The sequence below is a fragment of the Lampetra planeri genome, unplaced genomic scaffold (assembly GCF_965212315.1).
Source record: "Lampetra planeri unplaced genomic scaffold, kcLamPlan1.2.h2 scaffold_254, whole genome shotgun sequence".
NCBI classification, from domain to species: domain Eukaryota; kingdom Metazoa; phylum Chordata; class Hyperoartia; order Petromyzontiformes; family Petromyzontidae; genus Lampetra; species Lampetra planeri.
Window position 1 is genome coordinate 54,640 of NW_027615082.1, and position 24,162 is coordinate 78,801.

Below are 24,162 nucleotides of genomic sequence, written 5' to 3' on the forward strand. Positions count from 1 at the left end.
GTGATGTGGTGGTGGTGGTGAGGTGGTGGTGAGGTGGTGGTGGTGAGGTGGTGGTGAGGTGGTGGTGGTGAGGTGGTGGTGGTGAGGTGGTGGTGGTGAGGTGGTGAGGTGGTGGTGGTGAGGTGGTGGTGATGAGGTGAGGTGGTGGTGGTGGTGAGGTGGTGGTGGTGAGGTGGTGGTGAGGTGGTGGTGAGGTGGTGGTGGTGGTGAGGTGGTGGTGGTGAGGTGGTGGTAGTGAGGTGGTGGTGAGGTGGTGGTGGTGGTGGTGAGGTGGTGGTGGTGAGGTGGTGGTGAGGTGGTGGTGAGGTGGTGGTGGTGAGGTGGTGGTGGTGGTGAGGTGGTGGTGGTGGTGAGGTGGTGGTGTGGTGGTGGTGTGGTGGTGGTGAGGTGGTGAGGTGGTGGTGGCGGTGAGGTGGTGGTGGTGAGGTGGTGGTGGTGAGGTGGTGGTGGTGTTGGTGAGGTGGTGGTGGTGGTGAGGTGGTGGTGTGGTGGTGGTGAGGTGGTGGTGGTGTGGTGGTGGTGAGGTGGTGGTGGTGGTGAGGTGGTGGTGGTGGTGAGGTGGTGGCGGTGAGGTGGTGGTGGTGAGGTGGTGGTGAGGTGGTGGTGGTGGTGAGGTGGTGGTGAGGTGAGCCGGGCCCCATGGCTCCCAAGGCTGCTCGCAAGGCGAAGAGGGGGGCCCCACAGACGCAGGGGGGCTCTGTGGGGGTGGGGGGCTCTGTGGGGGTGGGGGGCTCCGTGGGGGTGGGGGGCTCTGTGGGGGTGGGGGGCCCCGGGGGGGAGGCGCGCGGCCGCACAGCGCGGGAAGACGAGCTGAAGGCGCTGTGAGTGATGTGTGTGGTGTGTGTGGTGTGTGTAGTGTGGTGTGTGTGCGGTGTGTGGTGTGTGTGTGGTGTGTGTGTGTGTGGTGTGTGTAGTGTGTGTGGTGTGTCTGCGGCGTGTGTGGTGTGTGTGGTGTATGTGGTGTGTGTGGTGTGTGTGTGGTTTGTGTGGTGTGTGTGTATGGTGTGTGTGGTGTGTCTGTGGCGTGTGTGTGTGTGGTGTGTCTATTGTGTGGTGTGTGTAGTGTGTGTGGTGTGTCTGCGGCGTGTGTGGTGTGTGTGGTGTATGTGGTGTGTGTGGTGTGTATGTGGTTTGTGTGGTGTGTGTGTCTGGTGTATGTGGTGTGTCTGGCGTGTGTGTGGTGTGTGGCATGTGTGTGTTGTGTGTGGTGTGTGTGTGGTGTGTCTGGCGTGTGTGTGGTGTGTGGGGTGTGTGGCATGTGTGTGTTGTGTGTGGTGTGTGTGTGGTGTGTCTGGCGTGTGTGTGGTGTGTGGGGTGTGTGGCATGTGTGTGGTGTGTGTGTGGTGTGTCTGGTGTGTGTCAGGTGTGTGTCAGGTGTGTGGTGTGTGTCAGGTGTATGTGTCACGTGCCATGTGTGTGTGTATCATGTGTGTCAGGTGTGTGTGTCAGATGTGTGTGCGTGTGTCAAATGTGTGTCAGGTGTGTTTCAAGTGTGAATCTGCGTGTCACCCAGTGCCGGATTGTCCTAGCAGCACAAGTAGCTACACATGTGTAGTAGCTACTACATGTGTAGCTACTACACATGTGTAGCAGCTACTATGTGTAGCAGCTACTACACATGTGTAGTAGCTACTACATGTGTAGTAGCTACTACACATGTAGTAGCTGCGGGCCCCGAACTTTCAAGGGACCCGCGCTAAATGGTTTCAAGCGATAAATTCCGGTTTAGTGATTCTGCACTTGCTCTATTACTATAGTACTATACTACCTTCAACTTTTATGAACGACTGGGTGTTTAAGGTTAGCGATTTGTCGTATTATCCGGCTGTATAGCAAATGAAAAAACACACAATTACTTTACTGTGCAAGTTAAACATCTACGTGTTTTAATATTTGCGTGTTATTTTTTTTTTATCCAGGGCCCCTTTATAACGCTGCAATATTTTCGCTGTCTTTTCTTGGATTTTCTGTTTGCACATAGTCACTTTAAGATGTTTTCTTGTTCATGTTTTTTGTTTGTTGCGGTTGCACTCGATTCAAGAGCCGAATGGCTCACAGGGCAATACCTAATACATGAACTTTGAACTTTATAACACACGTTACAGGCCCCGTACTTGCTTCATCCGCCTCTGGTGTCACCCCCTCTCCCTCCCACCCAGGTTGGAATCGCGCACAGCGGATCTCCAGCGACTCCGAGAGCGGGCCTCAAGCCTGTATCCTCTCCAGAGGTCGCAACCGGGTACCCGATACCCGTACCCTACCCGATACCCGGCTACCCGGCCGGGTACGGGTACCTGTTTGCGACCCTGGTGCGGCCGGGTACGGGTACGGGTAGACCGTGAGTCGCTGGTGAATCACCGTGTGTCACTCATTTCCCAACGTCTTGTCTCTTCTCACAATTCAAGTTCCTAGAATCAACCCACCCGCGCCTGCAACATGGCTTCATCCCAGAGGTCGCAATCAGGTACCCGATACCCGTACCCTACCCGATACCCGACCGGGTAGGGTACGGGTACGGGTACCCGTTTGCGACCCTGGTGCGGCCGGGTACGGGTAGGGAATGAAAACCCGTTTGCGACCTCTGATCCTCTGTGAGGTCCTCACACCTCCCAGTGTCCTCTCGGACTCTCCGCACACATCTCATTGTCCACACACAACATTCGGTCCTCAGCGAGGCTTCCAAGATCTCCCGTTTAGAGGTGCCTCTGTCACTCCCCGTAGCCTCACCCGACCCACGTGCGCCCCCCCCTCCACCACGTGCCCCCCTCCCTCCACCACGTGCCCCCCCCCCCTCCACCACGTGGCCCCCTTCCCTCCACCACGTGCCCCCCCTCCACCAAAATGTCTCTTCCTTGACTCGCCTGCTCCCCACCCACCGCCGCAACTTCAGCCGGGAACAGAACGAGATGCTGCAGACAGGAGCCCAGCAGACGAGGCTCGACAACGTAAGTTCATCGCGGTGGCGGCGAGGAGATGTTGACTACCTCGCCTGGTGTGCAGGAGGTCGTGGGTTCGATCCCGACCCTGACGCCTGTTGGTGATGTGGAGTTTGCGTGTCTCTCTCTCATCATCACCACGGTGGCGAGGAGATGTTGACTACCTCGCCTGGTGTGCAGGAGGTCGTGGGTTCGATCCCGACCCTGACGCCTGTTGGTGATGTGGAATTTGCGTGTCTCTCTCTCATCATCACCACGGTGGCGAGGAGATGTTGACTACCTCGCCTGGTGTGCAGGAGATCGTGGGTTCGATCCAGACCCTGACGCCTGTTGGTTATGTGGAGTTTGCGTGTCTCTCTCTCATCATCATCACAGTGGCGATGAGATGTTAACTACCTCGCCTGGTCTACAGGAGGTCGTGGGTTCAATCCCGACCCTGACGCCTGTTGGTTATCTGGAGTTTGCGTGTCTCTCACATCATCATCATCACGGTGGCTAGGAGATGTTAACTACCTCGCTTGGTGTACAGGAGGTCGTGGGTTCGATCCCGACCCTGACGCCTGTTGGTTATGTGGAGTTTGCGTGTCTCTCTCTCATCATCACGGTGGCTAGGAGATGTTGACTACCTCGCCTGGTGTACAGGAGGTCGTGGGTTCGATCCCGACCCTGACGCCTGCTGCTGTATATTTGGAGTTTGCGTGTCTCTCTCCGTGGTCGTGTGGATTTTTCTCCGGGTCCTCTGGGTTTTCCCTCCAAATTTACAATCAACATCGCGCGTTTTTGCTATGAATTTCCACTTGACACGCCACTTCATGGAGCTATCATTAGTGGCCGTGTCGTTTCTTGAAGAATAGCTGAATAGCTCAGTGGGGCCTTACCTGCTAACATAAAAATAATTTCGATTTAAAGCTTTCGTGACTGCAGGGATCCATCTTCTTGGTTCTTTCGATAAAGTCACGTAGAAGGGAAATAATAAAAAAATAAAACATAATAAAATACAATTCTCACGACGTTTCGGCCACAACGCAAGCAGCCGTCCTCAGGTGAAGAACAGGGCTGTCGGAAAGACAGCGTCTTTTCATTCAGACGCTGTCTTTCCGACAGACCTGTTCTTCACCTGAGGACGGCTGCTTGCGTTGTGGCCGAAAAGTCGTGAGAATTGTATTTTATTATGTTTTATTTTTTTATTATTTCCCTTCTACGTGACTTTACCGAAAGAACCAAGAAGATAAAAAATAGTTCAGTTTAGTGTGATGGTGGCGGTGGTGGTGGTGCCGTACTTCTTTCTTTTTAAAATCCTTTATATTAAGTTCACTTGCTTGCTTGCTTGCGCGCTTACGACCGTGCAAATCTTTCGGTCGTTTTTTAACCCACTTCCCGTGATCCAATCGAGCTGACATTTTGCACACAGACTCGTTGTGCGTGACAATTTATTTTCGTGAAAAAATTTTTCCCTAATTTTCCACTTTTTAGGAAAATAAAATTTCATATTTAATTTAAAATACCAACGTGATAAAAATGAAACTCTTACTCAAGAAAAACAGAAATGAATAATACAATAAACCGATGCAACGCATATAAAGGATTTATAGTGAAAAACTTTGTTTTTACGGGTTAATGTTTTATATGGCAGATGTCGATACAGAGCAACAACCACAATTTCACGTTGACGTGGTCAAGCCGGCAGACAGCCGCGTCAGGAGCTGTAGCGGAGTCGTCGTGTCACCGTCGTCGGCGTGATGTCTCCTTGGTATCTGTGGATCGGGACAACGCGTCGTTGTACGTTGTCACGGCCCGTGCTGGTGGACACAGTCGCACCACTACGAGTGGAGAGCTTTCCATCCGGAGCGATTCGACGTGACGGCGATGACGACGACCATGACGGCGACGATGACGATGACGACGACGACGATGATGATGATGACAACGATGACGACAATGATGATGATGACGATGACGACGACGACGATGATGATGATGATGACGATGACGACGACGACGACGACGATGACGACGATGATGATGACGACAACGATGACGACGACGACGATGATGATGACGACAACGATGATGATGATGACGACAACAATGATGACGACGACGATGACGACGATGATGACGACGATGATGACGATGATGATGACAACGATGATGATGATGACGACGACGACAATGATGAATGACGACGACGATGACGACGATGATAACGATGACGACGACGATGATGATGACGACAACGATGATGATGATGACGACGACAATGATGACGACGACGATGACGACGATGATGACGACAATGACGACGACGACGACGATGATGACAACGATGACGACGATAACGACGACAGGCGATGTGGACGCGGGGCGCTGCAGCAGGAGTACGCGTCGTTCATGTGGAGACGAGGTGAGAAGAGGAGGGACCTCATCGTGTCCCTCGCCGAGCAGAACCGCTGGCAGCTGGAGGAGCTGGCTCGGCGCGGGGAGGAGGCCCGGGCGGCGCTGCGAGCGCGGAGAGAGCGTGAGGCCTCCCCACACCGCACTCACAAAGACAAAGACCCCCCCCCACCCCCGTATAGCCTTCCACAGACTGCTGGGGCAAGTGCTCTGAGCGAGTCGTCATCGTCGTCACGGTCCGTGGGGCGGACAGCCCTGTGGTAGGCTCCCACTGCGCATTTAATCAATTTTTGTTTCCACTTCTGTCCTGTAGTGCCGATATGCTCAGTCTCTGCGAGGTCCACGGCTCTTTCCGGTTCCTTAAATTTTGTTTTCCGAACGGCACCTATGAAGTCCGGCACGGCACACGCAGTGGGGTGGGTGGCCAGCACCACGCCCGACCGCCTTTGTCTCCCCGATGTTTACTCCACACCGCACCAGGTACTCGTTTGAGGCTGAGTCGACCTAAGGGAGGCCCAGGACCGGTTTAGATAACCGTCACCGGTGTTGGCCGTGAGCGGGAAGCGAACCCGGGTCGCCGAGTTTGTTGCGCAGCGTAGCGCTGACCGCGACACTGCCGCTCCCCAATCACACACACACCCCCACACACACACACACACACCCCCACACACACACACACACCCCCACACACACACACACACACCCCCACACACACCCCCACACACACACACACCCCCACACACACACACATCCCCCCCCCACACACACACACACCCCCACACACACACACACCCCCACACACACACACACCCCCACACACACACACACCCCCACACACACACACACCCCCACACACACACACACACCCCCACACACACGCACACCCCCACACACACACACCCCCACACACACACACACCCCCACACACACACACACACCCCCACACACACACACACACCCCCACACACACACACACCCCCACACACACACACACACACCCCCACACACACACACACCCCCACACACACACACACCCCCACACACACACACACCCCCACACACACACACACCCCCACACACACACACCCACACACACACACACCCCCACACACACACAACAACAACCGCCATTCGCCACTAAGTGGCGGTGACGTCACCACGACGCTTGTGCCAGGCCATGTGCACCCTGAGGCCACGTGAAGTGTCGAACGCCCGCTGGCAGGAGGTCACGGGGCAGACCCAGGTGCCACGGGTCGACTGACCGAGATGACCGAGATGACTGGCTGATGCACCACCTGTGCCCCCTACTGTGCCAACTTGCTGTGCTTTAGCCACCCGGCGCTCCGCTCGTTGTTGTGAGCGTCGCTCCTCCGCCCTCCGTTGTTGTCGGAGGGCGACTGCCTCCAACTGCCCAGTAGCGTCCTTCACGAGCCTCCTCCACTGAGGCCGATCTTGACATCGCTGGTACCAGTCATCGGCAAGTCCACTCAGCTCCACGTCCTCCTGTACCACATCACTCCATCTCTTCTCTAGCCCGTGCCGCGCCCGTTTAGCCCCCTCGATCCGGCCAAACAAAAGCTGTTTAGGCATGCGGTGGCTGGGCATGCGGGCTACATGACCCAGCCAACGCAGCCTTGCCTGCCGGAGGAGCTCACTGATGGGACTTTGCCCAGATCTTTCAAGGACTTGTGAGCTCCTCACACAATCCAGCCTGGTTAAACCCAGGATGGATCGTAGGCAGGCCAGCCTAAATGTTTCCAACCGGCGAAGATGCTCCACTAGGGGGGTCCACGTTTCGCAAGCGTAGAGAAGGGAGGGAATGACCGTGGCCGAGAAGACCTGAAGCTTCGTGCGGAGCGACAGACCAGGTAGCTTCCACACAGCGTTACGCAACCGATGAAAAGATATTGCCGCTCGACTGATTCGGAGTGAGACCTCTGCTGATAAACTGGAGCCGGTCATGAGCACACTGCCCAGGTATGGGAAACTCTCTACTCTCTCCACAACTGCCCCATCACCGATTGGGAGTTGTGGGGGCGGAGTGCCCGATGGTACAAAATACCCAGGCAGGTGCTTAGTTTTGGTGGGGCTGATGGTAAGGCCCCACCTCTTAGTGGCACACTCCAGTCTCAGCAGCAGCGTCTCCAACTCCTCTTCTGAATGAGCAGCTATTACCAAATCATCGGCATACATAACGTGGTTGACCAATAGGGAGCCATCCCTTGATCGCACCCGGGCGTCGATCAGCCTCCCATTATATCTGTACCAAATGGTAATTCCCCCGGTACAGCTATTGAAGGCTTCACGAACTACGCAGTCGAAATAGATGTTAAATAATGTGGGAGCCAGAGGACATCCCTGTCGCACCCCAAGGTGTACAGGGAAAGGCTCCGACTCCCGGCCACGTAGTTTTACCCGGGCCCGCTCACCATCATGAAGGTCCTTAATGATCGTGAGCAGAGGGTCAGGGACTCCGAAAGCACGAAGAACAACCCAGAGCCCAGTCCTACTGATGGTATTGTAGGGCTGTTACGGGAGGGCTGTAAGTGCATACGATCCAATGGGTAACAAACACAGTGGGCGGAGTTACGGGAGTACACGGGGGGGGTGCCCGCAGCGACGTCCGCATCAGGCAGCCTGGGGGGTTGTGATCCTGATGGGGGGTATAAAGGGGGAGGACAAAGAGAGCTCGGGGCTCAGTCTGGGAACAAAGGAGGAAGAGTGAAGATCCTCTAGCTAGAGCCCTGGACTCCCCTCGACGCCGCCCTTGTCAGGGCTGCAGAGGAGCGAGCCAGAGGCGTGGTTCCGTGAACCAGGGTTAGACCCTGGGACTCCGGAGACCGTAGCCCGACTCACCAGTGTCGGGCCAGTTAGCCTCCCCTAGCTCGTTAGAGGAGGACTTGGGGATAGGTGAGATTAGCTAGGGGGTATCCCCAGTTATCCGGGTGAGGGGGCCGCTACCCCCTCTAGTGTTGTCCTGTACCGATAAGCTGAAAATAAATATACGTGTGCCTCAACCTGGGTGTCCAGCGTCTTCACCGGTACTTCATCTGGTGTCAGAAGTACTACGGACATGGAAACACGTCAGACAGCTCGAGCCAGAGTACCGGAGGAGGACACTGCTGAAGTCGTTGAGCCCGAGGCGGCTCACCAAGACATGGCGCAGCCGGGGGCCGACGCGTTCCTACCGGGGCATCGGCATGAAGAGGGGCCGCAGCCAGACGCGCTACGGCTGGCTCACGAGAGACTGGCGGAGCTACTGTACGCCGCTGCCGCCACGCTGGAAAACATCACGCGGCTAGGGGCTGGTGGTCCACCACGGGGCGAGGGGAGCCGTCAACCTGAGCGCCTTCCCGCCATTTCTGAAAACTCAAGCTTTGAATTTCCCGCCATCGTCACGGCAGCTGCGGAGGGCGTGGCCGGGCTCAACCTTGGGTCCGACACCGCTCTCGCTGGGACAGCTGCGTCATCTCCAGCGGAGGGAGCGTCATCACATCCGCGACAGGCGATTCCATCTGCCATTCGCGCCGACGCACAGCCGAGTCCCGGGGATAGCAGCCTACAGACGTCCAAGGCGAACGCTGCGCTACAACAACGGCTGCCTCCGCTTAAAGAATTTGTTGGTGCAGAGGGCGACTGGGGCGGCTTCCAGCGACGCTTCATCGCCCACCAAGAAATGGCAAGGTGGTCCGACGATGAAGCCCTCTGCGCGCTGCCGGCGCTCCTCGACGCAGACGCGCTCGCCGCCCTCACATCGGCGCCGAAAGAGAAGCGGTCTACTCTGCCGAAGGCACTACAGCTGCTGGCCGGGGTCTATGGACCTTCAGCGGAATGCAGAGAGCGGTTCTACGAGCGCAAGCGGGGTGAGAAGGAGTCGCCCCTGGCATACAGGACGAGCCTCCTAGCGCTGGCTAAGACGGCTTTTCCCCGTATGGACGACGATGGCGTGGACGCGATGGTCACGGAGAAAATACTCCTCCTGGCAGACGACCTGGACATCGCTGTCGTCGCACAGGAGGACGCCGAGATGACCTCTCTTCAGGCGGCGCGCCTCCTTCACGCCAACCTTCTGTCCCTGCGGCGGAAAGCCAGCAGGGCATCGGCAGGGCGTGCGGTGGCTGCAGCCACCCTTCCGACGGAGGAGCTCTTCGCCGTCGACCATCGACGGCAACAGGCGCAAGAAGTACGGTCGGCCCGGGACGGGTCAAGCCGTTTCAACCGCCCGTCGTCTCCACCGGGGCTCCCGCGGTGTTTCAACTGCGGCGTCCGGGGCCACGTCGCCTCGGGGTGCCGCTCTCCTCGACAGCGCGGGACGACGGCTCGACGGGACGCCGGGCCTCCTCCTCCCAAGCTCCAGCAACATGACCCGGCGAGTCGCGGCACCACACATGGTTGGCCAAAGCACCTACCCGTTGCACGCTCTCGCACCACAACAAACGGGGGGCCGATGTCGCGTTGCGAGGGGCTAACGCGGATCACTGCGGGGACTCAAATCGAGCCCAAACAGTGGTCCGTGTTGGCCCATCGCGTGGTAGCCGCGTCGTCAGGGTCGTCGGCCGTAGTCGGACACATTGACGGGGTAGAAGTACGCATCTTGGTCGATACGGGGGCATCGGCGACAATCATTTCGGAATTAATTTACAATATTCTGCCCGTACAAAGCCGGCCTTTACTGCCGGTTAACGTCCCATTCTATGCCGCTAACGGGGGCTCTCTCGGCATCATGGGACAGATTCGAGCGCAAATTTCTATTGGGGACATCAAATTGTCGGGGCCGATTTTCGTTTCCTCCTCGCTGGCGGTTCCGTGCCTGCTGGGGACGGATTTCTTAGGTAAAATGCCCATTCGTATTTTGATCGACCAAGGATGCATTGAGCTTCCATCGGGGCGGCGCATGGCGTTCCTGCCATCCCCTGCGGCAACTCGGTCGGCGTTCGCGACGGTACCGGCGTTCGTCGTTAAAACTGTTCGTGTGCCGCCGGGAGCTCAAATGCTAGTGCCTCTGAAACTTCGTAGGCCCTTCGCTAAGGGCATAGGGGATCAGGGTGTTTTGCTGGGACCGTCTAGGGCCGGGGTTAATGGGCCTCATTTGATTCCGGCCCAGACCGTCGTAAGAGGGGACGGGGACCCTTTCATCGCGGTCCTCAATGTGGGATCGCAGACGGTGGTGGTTCCTCAAGGGACGGTGCTCGCTCACGCGACGCCAGTGCCCTGCGAGGAACCTGTCGCGAACCACGTTGGCACTGCTTCCCGGATGCTCCCACATTCGGACAGCGATGAAGGGTGGATCGACGCGCTTTGTGCGGGATCGACGGACCTGACAAATTCAGAGCGCCAACAGCTTAGAACGCTACTGAGGGAATTTTCCGACGTTTTCAGTCGTGATAAATATGATTTGGGTTGCACTCACCTGCTGCGTCACCATATTGACACGGGTGACAGCGCGCCAATTCGCCAAAATCCGTTTCGGTTAAGTCCCGCCGAAAAGGACCATGTCAAATCGGCTGTTGATGACATGTTAGCCGCCGACATCATTTCTCCCTCCACCAGCCCGTGGGGAGCGCCGATCGTCCTGGTTAAAAAGCAGGACGGCTCGTTGCGGTTTTGCGTTGATTTTCGGCGCCTTAATAAAATTTCGGTTGCCGACGCATACCCGCTCCCACGGATGGACGAATCGCTGGACGCTTTGGCGGGAGCGCGATTCTTCTCCACACTAGATTTACTTTCGGGATTCTGGCAGCTTCCTCTGGACGATGATTCTAAGCCTAAAACTGCTTTCCGTACACCGCACGGCCTGTTCCAATTCAACCGGTTGCCGATGGGCTTACACTCAGCGCCGGCAACTTTCCAGCGATTGATGGAATTGGTTTTGGCTGGATTGCAATGGGAATCGTGCCTCATTTATTTGGATGACGTTATTGTCTTTGGTAAAACTTTTGATGAACATCTCCAGAGGTTGCGGGCGGTTTTCCTAAAGATGCGGGCTGCTAATTTGAAATTTAAGCCCCAAAAATGCCATTTGTTACGCGAGTCGGTGCGTTATTTGGGGCACATCGTAGGGCGCTCGGGTATTGCTACCGATCCCGCCAAAACGCAGTGTGTCAGCTCCTGGCCGACTCCCACCTCGGTGGGAGAGGTCAGGAGTTTTATTGGCTTCGCATCATATTACCGACGCTTCGTCGCTAATTTTGCAACGATTGCCAAACCCCTACACGCGTTAACATCTAAAGGGGTTCGGTTCCACTGGGGTCAGGATGAGGAAGCTGCTTTCTGCTCCCTTCGGGACGCGCTGGTGAAGGCTCCTCCCTTGATTTACCCAGATTTTTCGAGGCCGTTTTTGCTCGACACCGACGCGAGCAACACGGGTATTGGAGGCGTGCTTTCCCAGGTGGTTGACGGCGTGGAACGGGTGGTCGCGTACGGCAGTCGGGTGTTGTCTCCAACGGAGCAAAGATATTGTGTCACCCGTAGGGAACTGTTGGCAATTGTCTATTTCATCCAACAGTATCGCCCATATCTGTACGGTCGGCATTTCACCGTCCGCACAGATCATGCGGCACTGCAGTACGCCCTGAAGGTTCAACAGCCATCGGGACAATTGTCCCGATGGCTGGAGGTCCTCCAGGATTTCAGTTTTGAAACCACTTATCGTAAGGGCGTTCGCCACACCAACGCTGACGCTCTGTCACGGATGCCAACCGCCTCCGAATGCGCATGTCTCCTGGGGTCGGGGCGTTGCAAGCCAGTAGGGGACATGATGGTTCCGGTCCTGGCGGCGGCCGCCGACGATGAAACGGTAGTCCCCATTGATATCGCCGAACAGGGGAGAGATTCCCTGCTTGGATTGCCCGTTGATGAATGGGGGCGCCTCCAGTTGGAGGATGCCTCCCTCCTCGCGTTGCGTCGTCGCGCCGGGGAGAGGGGGCGTGTGACGGGTCATGCCGACGCATGGGAAACCCATGCGGGCTTGCTTATGCATTGGGACGGGAAATCCCAGCGTCACCGGCTGGTGGTCCCTTCTGGCCTACGAGGTAAGGTGGTGTGGGCTGCTCATGAGCGCCTCCTCCACCTAGGTACCCAGAAAACACTCGCCTTGCTCCAGCTGAATTTTTTTTGGCCGGGTATGACAAAGGATGTCACTGACCTGTTGGCGGCATGCCCTCAGTGTGCGCAGCGCAAACCACCGGCACGGGAGTCGAACCCGCCCTTGCAATCCATCCAGGTCTCCAGAATAAATGAACTGGTCGCACTGGATATTCTGGGGCCATTCCCCGCCACCTCCAGGGGAAATAAATATTTGCTTACTGGGGTCGAATATTTTACGCGCTGGCCTATGGCCTGGCCCCTGGCGAATCAGTCGGCAGCAGCCATCGTCGACGCCTTTGTCCAAGGTTATGTCATGGACAAAGGTGCCCCGGAGCGGTTGTTGACCGACCAGGGTAGGAATTTTTCGGGGAAACTCATAAAACAAGTCTGTGATCTCCTGGGAACGAAAAAAATTCGAACCTCCCCCTATCACCCGCAAACGGACGGGATGGTCGAGCGTCTGCATCGCACCATCACGTCTATGTTGTCGCAGCAAGTTTCGGACTCACAGGCTGATTGGGACTTACATATTCAAGGGGTTCTAGCGGCATACAGATTGGCTCCCCATGCTGCGACGGGGTTTTCACCTTTCTTTCTTATGTATGGCCGCGAACCCGACCCACCTGTTCGGGCACAGTTGCAGATCCCCGTGCCGCTGGGCAAATCTAAATTGGACGATCACGTTAAATTTAATCTTGACAAACTGACTGAGGCGCGGGATGCGGCGAGGCTAAATTCTGACAGGCGTCAGAAGGCGAACGAGCGCCTCAGACTGGCTCGCGCGCACGTGCTGCAGTGGAAGCCGGGGGACAGGGCATGGCTGCACTGTCCCCAGGTACCACTCGCGACCTCCTCTAAACTCGTACGCCCGTGGCGGGGCCCCGTCGAGGTTGTTGAGGTTTTGAGGCCTCAGTGCGTTCGAATCCAATGGGGGAGGCGCCGGTGGTTTGTACACCCCTCTAGGCTGAAGCCGTTTGTTGCGGTGCGGGGGCCCACGCCACGCACGCGAGGCCAAGCATGTGGGGGGTCGACCGACTCGGAGGGTCCGTCGCTGCTCTCGCCTGATGTGTTGCCGGCTGTCCCACCCACAGGTGTACCGGGAATGACGGGCTCACGCCCTGGAACCCCCACAGGTGATGCCGACAGTCGCGCGACTTCAATCGCGACCTCACCTCGAATGGGACAGCCGCCACCGGATGGTCCGCCGTCCGGGGTTGCCCCGTGTGACGGGCCTGCGGCAAGGACGCGCGCTAAAATGCGCAGACTCTTATAATATACAGCAGGAAGAAAAAGAAAAAAAACTTTTCTTATTTATTTTCCTTCACGTGTCATGGTTACTGTATGCTGCGTCGGTGGTGTGCTCCTTGCACACTGAGTGTGTTGTGTTGTGTGGGCGCGGTGTGGGTGTTGTGGGTGCGTTGTGTGTCGTGGGTGTGCTGTGTGTGATGGGGGAGTTCCTGGCTAGTTGTACATACGTGCTTACGGATTTCGTATTTATGCGGGGGGGGGGGGTGCGCCGGACATTCCCTTCGGGGGTATGGTTGTTGTTCTTGTTGTTGTTCTGCTATTTGCATTTTGTTGAAAAAATGAGGCACACACGGGGTCGAGGGGTAATTGTTCCTTTATTTGGAATTGTTGCAGCCGGGACGGCTGCGAGCTGTAATGGGGGGGGTGATGTAGGGCTGTTACGGGAGGGCTGTAAGTGCATACGATCCAATGGGTAACAAACACAGTGGGCGGAGTTACGGGAGTACACGGGGGGGGTGCCCGCAGCGACGTCCGCATCAGGCAGCCTGGGGGGTTGTGATCCTGATGGGGGGTATAAAGGGGGAGGACAAAGAGAGCTCGGGGCTCAGTCTGGGAACAAAGGAGGAAGAGTGAAGATCCTCTAGCTAGAGCCCTGGACTCCCCTCGACGCCGCCCTTGTCAGGGCTGCAGAGGAGCGAGCCAGAGGCGTGGTTCCGTGAACCAGGGTTAGACCCTGGGACTCCGGAGACCGTAGCCCGACTCACCAGTGTCGGGCCAGTTAGCCTCCCCTAGCTCGTTAGAGGAGGACTTGGGGATAGGTGAGATTAGCTAGGGGGTATCCCCAGTTATCCGGGTGAGGGGGCCGCTACCCCCTCTAGTGTTGTCCTGTACCGATAAGCTGAAAATAAATATACGTGTGCCTCAACCTGGGTGTCCAGCGTCTTCACCGGTACTTCAGTATCATAGGCCTTGACCAGGTCAATAAAGCAGAGATGTAGGTCTTTTTGGAATTCCCTACACCTCTGCTGTAGCAGACGGACAGAAAATATGGCATCTGTGCAGGACCGCCCTTTCCTGAAACCACATTGGGGCTCCGCAAGCCTCTCCTCAGCATGCCTAGCAAGGCGATGTTGAATAATCCTTGCCAGGACCTTACCCGGCACACTGAGGAGTGAGATGCCCCTGTAGTTGTTACAGTCGGTACGGTCCCCCTTCTTAAAGAGGGGGACCACCAGGGCATCCTTCCAGTCCTGCGGAACCCGTCCAGTGGTCCAGACTGTTGTTATGATGTCATATAGGGCAGTCTGTGCACAAACGCCACCCTCCCTCAGCATTTCGCCTGGGAGATCATCTCTGCCCGGTGCCTTCCCTGGTCTCAGACTCCGGATCGCCCTCAGTACTTCCTCAACAGCCGGTACCTCAGCCAGCCACTCACAGGGGGTGACCTCTTCCAATATTTGAGGCACCGCAGCCTCAGCAGGGTTATCCCCACTTTGTGCCATGATGTTTTCCTGGCTGAGAGATTTTCCCTCCCCCAGGACCTCACAGAAATGCTCAGCAAATCTGCAAACCTGTTCCTGGGGGTCGGAGATTGGATCACCGTTTTTTCCTCTAATGATGGTAATAGGTGTGGCGCTACAGGTTACTTTTTTGATGGAGTTAAATAGTGATTTGTGATCGCGGGCTACTGAGGCAGACTCCATCTCCTCAGCAACCCGCGACCACCACCCATCCTTACAGCGCCTCACGGCTCTCCGAACCTCCGAGCGAAGACTGCGGTAAACCTCCTCATTCTCTGACGTGGGATGCTGTAGGCGATGAGAGTGGGCCTGTCGCTTTTTCTCAATTAACCTGAACACCTCCTCCGTCAGCCAGGGTTCCCGGGGAGGTCTGGACCGCATACCCAAAGCAGCCATTGCAGCTGCATGAGTCACAGTCTTAAACCTCGCCCATTTACCCTTGACATCAGGTGGAGTGGGGGACGATGCCAACCCCAGCTGCAAGCGCTGATGAAATTCTCGCTTGCAACTTTCATCAGCTAACTTAGACCAGGCCACTTTTGGTTGGAATGGGATCCTGGGTGTACACCCACCACCGGAGTGGAAGAATGGCAGGCGCATCTTACAGATGACTAGTCGATGGTCAGAGGGCAGATCAGCTCCACGGTAGGTCCTGGTGTCAAGGACATGGGCTCGCATCCGCTGGTCCGTCACTACGTAGTCCAGCAGATGTTCTTGCTTGGACCCGGCATGTATCCATGATGTTGTGTGGATGCGCCGATGCCGGAAGAGCGTGTTGGTAATTACAAGCCCATGGGCTGCACAAAAATCTAGCAGCCTCCTACCGTTATTATTGAGCTGATCTGGCCCATGCCTTCCAATCACTCCAGACCAGGTGCCAGCATCATGACCAACTCGGGCATTGAAGTCACCCAACAAGATGACTCTGTCCCGAGTGGCCACTTTAGCCAGCACCTGTGACAGGAGGTCATAGAAAGCGTCCGACTCATCGGCTTTGCCTGCATCCCTCCACGGATGTTCGTCTTCGGTGGGGGCATAAGTAACCACGACCACCACTCCTCGCCTCTGGTTGATGGGAAGGCGAGCCCAAAGTATCCTGGGGCTTACAGCTTCCCACACCTCACCGCCACGCTCCCACGCCCCCTTCATTCTTTTGTTCAGAAGAAGAGCCACACCCTGTTGTTTGGCAGTCTCCTGCCCCGAGTAGAGGACTGTCCACCCCTCATGGTGGCAGGAGCCAGAACCGGTCCACTGGACCTCCTGAATGCCACAGAGATCCAGGCGGTACCGGTCCAGCTCCCGACAGAGGAGTGGCAGCCTCTCCTCCGCAGTGAGCGTTCGAACATTCCACGTGGCCATCCGCAATGGTTTTTCGTTGTTTCTGGAGGAGCCCCCCCCCACACACACACACACACCCCCACACACACACACAAAGATCCCCCATATAGCCTTAACAGACTGTAGGGGCAAGTGCTGTTAGCGAGCACCTATGAAGGCCGGAACGGTACACGAGGGGGTGGGTGGCCAGCACCACGCCCGACCGCCTTTGTCTCCCCAGTGGCGATATTTACACACCGCACCAGGTACTCATTTGAGGCTGAGTCAACCTAGGGGAGGCCCAGGACCGGTTCAGATAATCGTCACTGGTGTTGGCCGTGAGTGGGAATCGAACCCGGGTCGCCAGGTTCATTGCGCAGCGCGCTAACCGCTACACTACCGCTCCCCACACACACACACACACCCCCACACACACACACACCCCCACACACACACACACCCCCACACACACACACACCCCCACACACACCCCCACACACACACACACACCCCCACACACACACACACCCCCACACACACACACACCCCCACACACACCCCCACCCCCACACACACACACACACCCCCACACACACACACACCCCCACACACACACACACCCCCACACACACCCCCACCCCCACACACACACACACACCCCCACACACACACCCCCACACACACACACACACCCCCACACACACACACACCCCCACACACACCCCCACACACACACACACCCCCACACACACACACACACACACACACACACACCCCCACACACACACACACCCCCACACACACACACACACACACACACCCCCACACACACACACACCCCCACACACACACACACCCTCACACACACACACACCCCCACACACACACACACCCCCACACACACACACACCCCCACACACACACACACCCCCACACACACACACACCCCGACACACACACACACCCCCACACACACACACACCCCCACACACACACACACACCCCCACACACACACACACCCCCACACACACACACACCCCCACACACACACACACACCCCCACACACACACACACCCCCACACACACACACACCCCCACACACACACACACACACACCCCCACACACACACACACCCCCACACACACACACACCCCCACACACACACACCCCCACACACACACACACACACCCCCACACACACACACACCCCCACACACACACACACCCCCACACACACACACACACCCCCACACACACACACACACACACCCCCACACACACACACCCCCACACACACACACACACACCCCCACGTAAACACGTAAACACTTCTACAACGCTGAGGACTGAGGGCTTTACGAAAAAATCACCTTCCTTGTGTGACCCCTCACCTGTCACCTCACCTGTCTAGACACTGACCTGTCACCTCACCTGTCTAGACACTGACCTGTCACCTCACCTGTGTGGCCCCTCACCTGTCTAGATACTCACCTGTCACCTCACCTGTCTAGACACTCACCTGTCACCTCACCTGTCTAGACACTGACCTGTCACCTCACCTGTGTGGCCCCTCACCTGTCTAGATACTCACCTGTCACCTCACCTGTCTAGACACTCACCTGTCACCTCACCTGTCTAGACACTCACCTGTCACCTCACCTGTCTAGACACTGACCTGTCACCTCACCTGTCTACACACTGACCTGTCACCTCACCTGTGTGACCCCTCACCTGTCACCTCACCTGGCTAGACACTGACCTGTCACCTCACCTGTGTGACCCCTCACCTGTCACCTCACCTGGCTAGACACTGACCTGTCACCTCACCTGTGTGGCCCCTCACCTGTCACCTCACCTGGCTAGACACTGACCTGTCACCTCACCTGTGTGACCCCTCACCTGTCACCTCACCTGGCTAGACACTGACCTGTCACCTCACCTGTGTGACCCCTCACCTGTCACCTCACCTGGCTAGACACTGACCTGTCACCCTCACCTGTGTGGCCCCTCACCTGTCACCTCACCTGTCTAGACACTCACCTGTTACCTCACCTGTCTAGACACTCACCTGTCACCTCACCTGTCTAGACACTGACCTGTCACCTCACCTGTCTACACACTGACCTGTCACCTCACCTGTGTGACCCCTCTCCTGTCACCTCACCTGGCTAGACACTGACCTGTCACCTCACCTGTGTGACCCCTCACCTGTCACCTCACCTGGCTAGACACTGAACTGTCACCTCACCTGTGTGACCCCTCACCTGTCACCTCACCTGGCTAGACACTGACCTGTCACCTCACCTGTGTGGCCCCTCACCTGTCACCTCACCTGGCTAGACACTGACCTGTCACCTCACCTGTGTGACCCCTCACCTGTCACCTCACCTGGCTAGACACTGACCTGTCACCTCACCTGTCTACACACTGACCTGTCACCTCACCTGTGTGACCCCTCACCTGTCACCTCACCTGGCTAGACACTGACCTGTCACCTCACCTGTGTGACCCCTCACCTGTCACCTCACCTGGCTAGACACTGACCTGTCACCCTCACCTGTGTGGCCCCTCACCTGTCTAGACACTGACCTGTCACCTCACCTGTCTACACACTGACCTGTCACCTCACCTGTGTGACCCCTCACCTGTCAACTCACCTGGCTAGACACTGACCTGTCACCTCACCTCTGTGACCCCTCACCTGTTACCTCACCTGGCTAGACACTGACCTGTCACCTCACCTGTGTGACCCCTCACCTGTCACCTCACCTGGCTAGACACTGACCTGTCACCTCACCTGTGTGGCCCCTCACCTGTCACCTCACCTGGCTAGACACTGACCTGTCACCTCACCTGTGTGACCCCTCACCTGTCACCTCACCTGGCTAGACACTGACCTGTCACCTCACCTGTCTACACACTGACCTGTCACCTCACCTGTGTGACCCCTCACCTGTCACCTCACCTGGCTAGACACTGACCTGTCACCTCACCTGTGTGACCCCTCACCTGTCACCTCACCTGGCTAGACACTGACCTGTCACCTCACCTGTGTGGCCCCTCACCTGTCATCTCACCTGTCTAGACACTGACCTGTCACCTCACCTGTGTGGCCCCTCACCTGTAGAGTTGACCGCGGTGTTGCTGGAGAAGGAGGCGGAGCTGGCCCAGGTGACGCGTGAGGTGGAGAAACTGAACGATGTGCAGGTCAGGCCCAAGGCTGCTCCCGCCCCCTGAACACTGAACCATAACCATGACTCTTGAACCTTGACCCTGGATCCTGAACCTTGACCCTGGCTCCTGAACCTTGACCCTGGCTCCTGAACCTTGACCCTGACTCCTGAACCTTGACCCTGGCTCCTGAACCTTGACCCTGGCTCCTGAACCTTGATCCTGGCTCCTGAACCTTGACCCTGGCTCCTGAACCTTAACCCTGGCTCCTGACCCATAACCCTGGCTCCTCAACCATAATCCTGGCTCCTGAACCTTGACCCTGGCTCCTGAACCTTGATCCTGGCTCCTGAACCATAACCCTGGCTCCTGAACCTTGACCCTGGCTCCTGAACCTTGACCCTGGCTCCTGACCCATAACCCTGGCTCCTCAACCATAATCCTGGCTCCTGAACCTTGACCCTGGCTCCTGAACCTTGACCCTGGCTCCTGAACCTTGACCCTGACTCCTCAACCATAACCCTGGCTCCTGAACCTTGACCTTGGCTCCTGAACCTTGACCCTGGCTCCTGAACCTTGACCTTGGCTCCTCAACCATAACCCTGGCTCCTGAACCTTGACCCTGGCTCCTGAACCTTGACCTTGGCTCCTCAACCATAACCCTGGCTCCTGACCCATAACCCTGACCCCTTAACCCTAACCCTGAACCCTGACGCCGACTCCTGCACCCCAACCTTTTCCTCTTCGCCCTCGGGGGAGGCCCTCGCCCAGCAGCCGCACGGCAGCGTGGCCGTGGCGTTGAGGCCTTGCGGTGTCTGTGGTGCGTGCAGGCCCTGGCGTTGAGGCCTTGCGGTGTCCGTGGCGCGTGCAGGCCGTGGCGGTGAGGCCTTGCGGTGTCCGTGGTGCGTGCAGGCCGTGGCGTTGAGGCCTTGCGGTGTCCGTGGCGCGTGCAGGCCGTGGCGTTGAGGCCTTGCGGTGTCCGTGGTGCGTGCAGGCCATGGCGGTGAGGCCTTGCGGTGTCCGTGGTGCGTGCAGGCCGTGGCGTTGAGGCCTTGCGGTGTCCGCGGCGCGTGCAGGCGCTGCGCCAGGAGGAGGAGGCGGCGGGGCGGGCGCTGGAGGAGGCCCTGCGGCGGGAGCTGAGCGAGCGCCAGCGGCGGGCGGCCGCCCACGCGGAGCGGCGGGAGCGGCGCGCCGAGCAGCACGCGGAGCAGGCCGCCACGCGGGCCGCCAGCCTGGGGCGGCAGGCCCACGCGGTGAGGTACCCCCCCTACCCTACCTCCTCCTCTACCTCCTCCTCTACCTCTACCTCCTCCTCTACCTCCTCCTCTACCTCTTCCTCCTCCTCTACCTCCTCCTCTTCCTCCTCCTCTACCTCTACCTCCTCCTCCTCACACGGTGAGCTATACTCATCCACCACAAATGTTGAGAACCACAGCCTCATGACCCTGTGCACGGTGGCTAGGAGATGTTGACTACCTCGCCTGGTGTGCAGGAGGTCGTGGGTTCCACCCCGACCCTGACGTCTGTTGTGTGTTTCGAGTTTGCGTGTCTCTCTCTCAATCATCACGGTGGCTAGGAGATGTTGACTACCTCGCCTGGTGTGCAGGAGGTCGTGGGTTCCACCCCGACCCTGACGTCTGTTGTGTGTTTCGAGTTTGCGTGTCTCTCTCTCTCAATCATCACGGTGGCTAGGAGATGTTGACTACCTCGCCTGGTCTACACGAGGTCGTGGGTTCCATCCCGACTGACGTCTGCTGTGTGTTTCGAGTTTGCGTGTCTCTCTCTCTCAATCATCACGGTGGCTAGGAGATGTTGACTACCTCGCCTGGTCTACACGAGGTCGTGGGTTCCATCCCGACCCTGACGTCTGCTGTGTATTTGGAGTTTGCGTGTCCCTCGCCCCGTGGTCGCGTGGATTCTCTCTCCGGGTCCTCCGGTTTTTCTCGCCGCACTTACAAACGTGCGCTTAGGAGTACGTGGCGGCCGCTATGAATGTCCACGTGATGACGAGAAGCCATTTTGTTGAGCTCTCATTCGCGATGGGCGGGTTGCTTCTGAAGAAGCGCTACGTAGCCTTGCCCTGGTCAAATAAATAAATATTTAAAACAACTTTTTTTAAAAACACGCTTTAATGAAATGTGCCGTACTTGTAATGGAAGAACTCCACGACTCCAAGAAGTGGCCCCCGAAGCTTGCCATGACGTCAGGGGCCAGGGTGATTTACAGCCAACGTCAGTTTAGAGCCAAGCCGAAACATCGGTATGACATAAGTATACCAAGTTTGCAGTCGGTACCATATTGGGAAGTGGGTTAAAATTTAGTTACAAGATTTGAGGATACGACAACGCAAACAACAACAGATTTTGATTTAAAGCTTTCGTGACTACAGGGATTCGTATTCTTGGTTCTTTCTGTATTTCCCTTCTACGTGACTTTACCGAAAGAACCAACAATATATAACAACAACAGAGTTAATAAAAAGCGTGTAAACATAGAGCCATCACTGCTGAGGTTCTGAGTTTTAATTCGGGTTTCATTCCCGTGATCCTCATCGTTGTCAATCCACTGCTGGATGAAGGCCTCCCCGTGTCCCCCGCGCCACCCGTCACGATCCTGCGGCGTTATAATAACAACAACACGTAGCGCACCAGCTGATTCCATCGCTCCATCTCCCCCGTGCACGCCCTCTCGAACGCATTGCATTCCTCGGCCGCCACTCCGTCATTACTTTTGTCCATTGGCCATCAATCCATCGAGCCACGACTTTTAAATTTCACTCTCGTTCTGTGAACCCCCACCCCCCCTCTCACGACCCCATGCCCCCACCCCCCCCCCCATTAGGCCGCGCGTCGCTGTGCGGAGGAGCTGGCCGCGCGTGCGCGCCAGGAGAACGAGCGGATGCGTGCCGAGCTGCGGGCCCTCGGGCAGGAGGCGCGGGCCCTCGCCGCCCAGGAGAGGGCCCTCAGGGCTCGCAGGGACGCGCTGCGCGCCGAGGCCTCCCTGCCCCAGGGGCCACCCCCGGGCCTCTCCACGCTCCCCCCTCGGTCTCTCTCCACGCTGACGCCGTGACCGTGGCGGACGATCGCCGCACTTGCCGCAACGCGGTTACCGCTTTTATCCCCCTCCGAGGGATGATGGGCCGAGTCGACACCCCCCGGCAGGGGTTACGAGCGAGCGGCGTTCTGCCTGGCGAGGAGCGGGCGGTCTGACTGCACCGTCCCGGCCAGAAGATCGCACGAGGAATGTAACGGCGACCAGTGGCCTAGTGGAGCGGTTGGCAAGGAGCCCGGTTAAAGTCGTCACGGATGTGGATCATTACTCTTCGGTTCTTTCGGTGAAGTCACGGAGGACGTTTCGATCGCGACACGAGCGGCCGTCACCAGGCGAGACGATCGCAGCGGGGAAACTGCTGAAGCAGGCGAGAGAGCTGCCGTGAAAAGAGGCTATAGAGGTAGGGCACGTGAGCTCACCCCCCCCTCTCGCTCCCATCTCTAGCCCCGCCCACGTGTCCTACCTCTATAGCCTCTTTTCATGGCATCTGTTTCCCTGCTGCGATCGTATCACGTGATGACGGGCGCTTTTGTCGTGATCGAAACGTCGTGATCTATTATTTTCTACCCACGTGGACTTTACCGAAAGAACCAAAGAGTATGGATTCCTGCAGTCACGAAAGCTTCAAATCAAGATGTGGATTATGATTCCACTCTGGCCCTCTATGTGAGTCCATGGATCTCGATGTTAAGTATGTGAGTCTCTACCTGACTCTATGGATCTCAAACCTTTCGGGCTTCTGTGAGGCTTTGAGTATCCATGCGAGCCCATGAGTCTCTTATCAGAGGCTACAGGTCTATGGGTCTCTACGTGACTCTATGGAGTCTCTTTGCAAGTCCATGGGTCTCTATTTGAGTCTATGAGTCTCTGTGTGAGTCCATGGGGAGTCTGTGGGTCTCTATGTGAGTCCATGGGTCTCTATTTGAGTCTATGAGTCTCTGTATGAGTCCATGGGGAGTCTGTGGGTCTCTGTGTGAGTCCATGGGTAGTCTGTGAGTCTCTATGTGAGTCCATGGGGAGTCTGTGGGTCTCTATGTGAGTCCATGGGTCTCTATTTGAGTCTATGAGTCTCTGTGTGAGTCCATGGGGAGTCTGTGGGTCTCTGTGTGAGTCCATGGGGAGTCTGTGAGTCTCTATGTGAGTCCATGGGGAGTCTGTGAGTCTCTATGTGAGTCCATGGGGAGTCTGGGTCTCTATGTGAGTCCATGGGTCTCTATTTGAGTCTATGAGTCTCTGTGTGAGTCCATGGGGAGTCTGTGGGTCTCTATGTGAGTCCATGGGTCTCTATTTGAGTCTATGAGTCTCTGTGTGAGTCCATGGGGAGTCTGTGGGTCTCTATGTGAGTCCATGTGTCTCTATTTGAGTCTATGAGTCTCTGTGTGAGTCCATGGGGAGTCTGTGGGTCTCTATGTGAGTCCATGGGGAGTCTATGAGTT

At 57.0% G+C, this 24,162-nt stretch overlaps 1 protein-coding gene across 1 annotated transcript; it reads left to right on the top strand.

Moving 5' to 3' along the window:
* Positions 1 to 639: 639 nt before the first annotated feature.
* Positions 640 to 22,744, top strand: CCDC166 (coiled-coil domain containing 166). Its single transcript, XM_078623443.1, has 7 exons — positions 640 to 821; positions 2,160 to 2,213; positions 2,891 to 2,945; positions 5,310 to 5,454; positions 19,632 to 19,711; positions 20,752 to 20,928; positions 22,517 to 22,744. The coding sequence occupies exons 1-7, from the start codon at positions 640 to 642 to the stop codon at positions 22,742 to 22,744; spliced, it is 921 nt and encodes a 306-aa protein (XP_078479569.1).
* Positions 22,745 to 24,162: the final 1,418 nt, after the last annotated feature.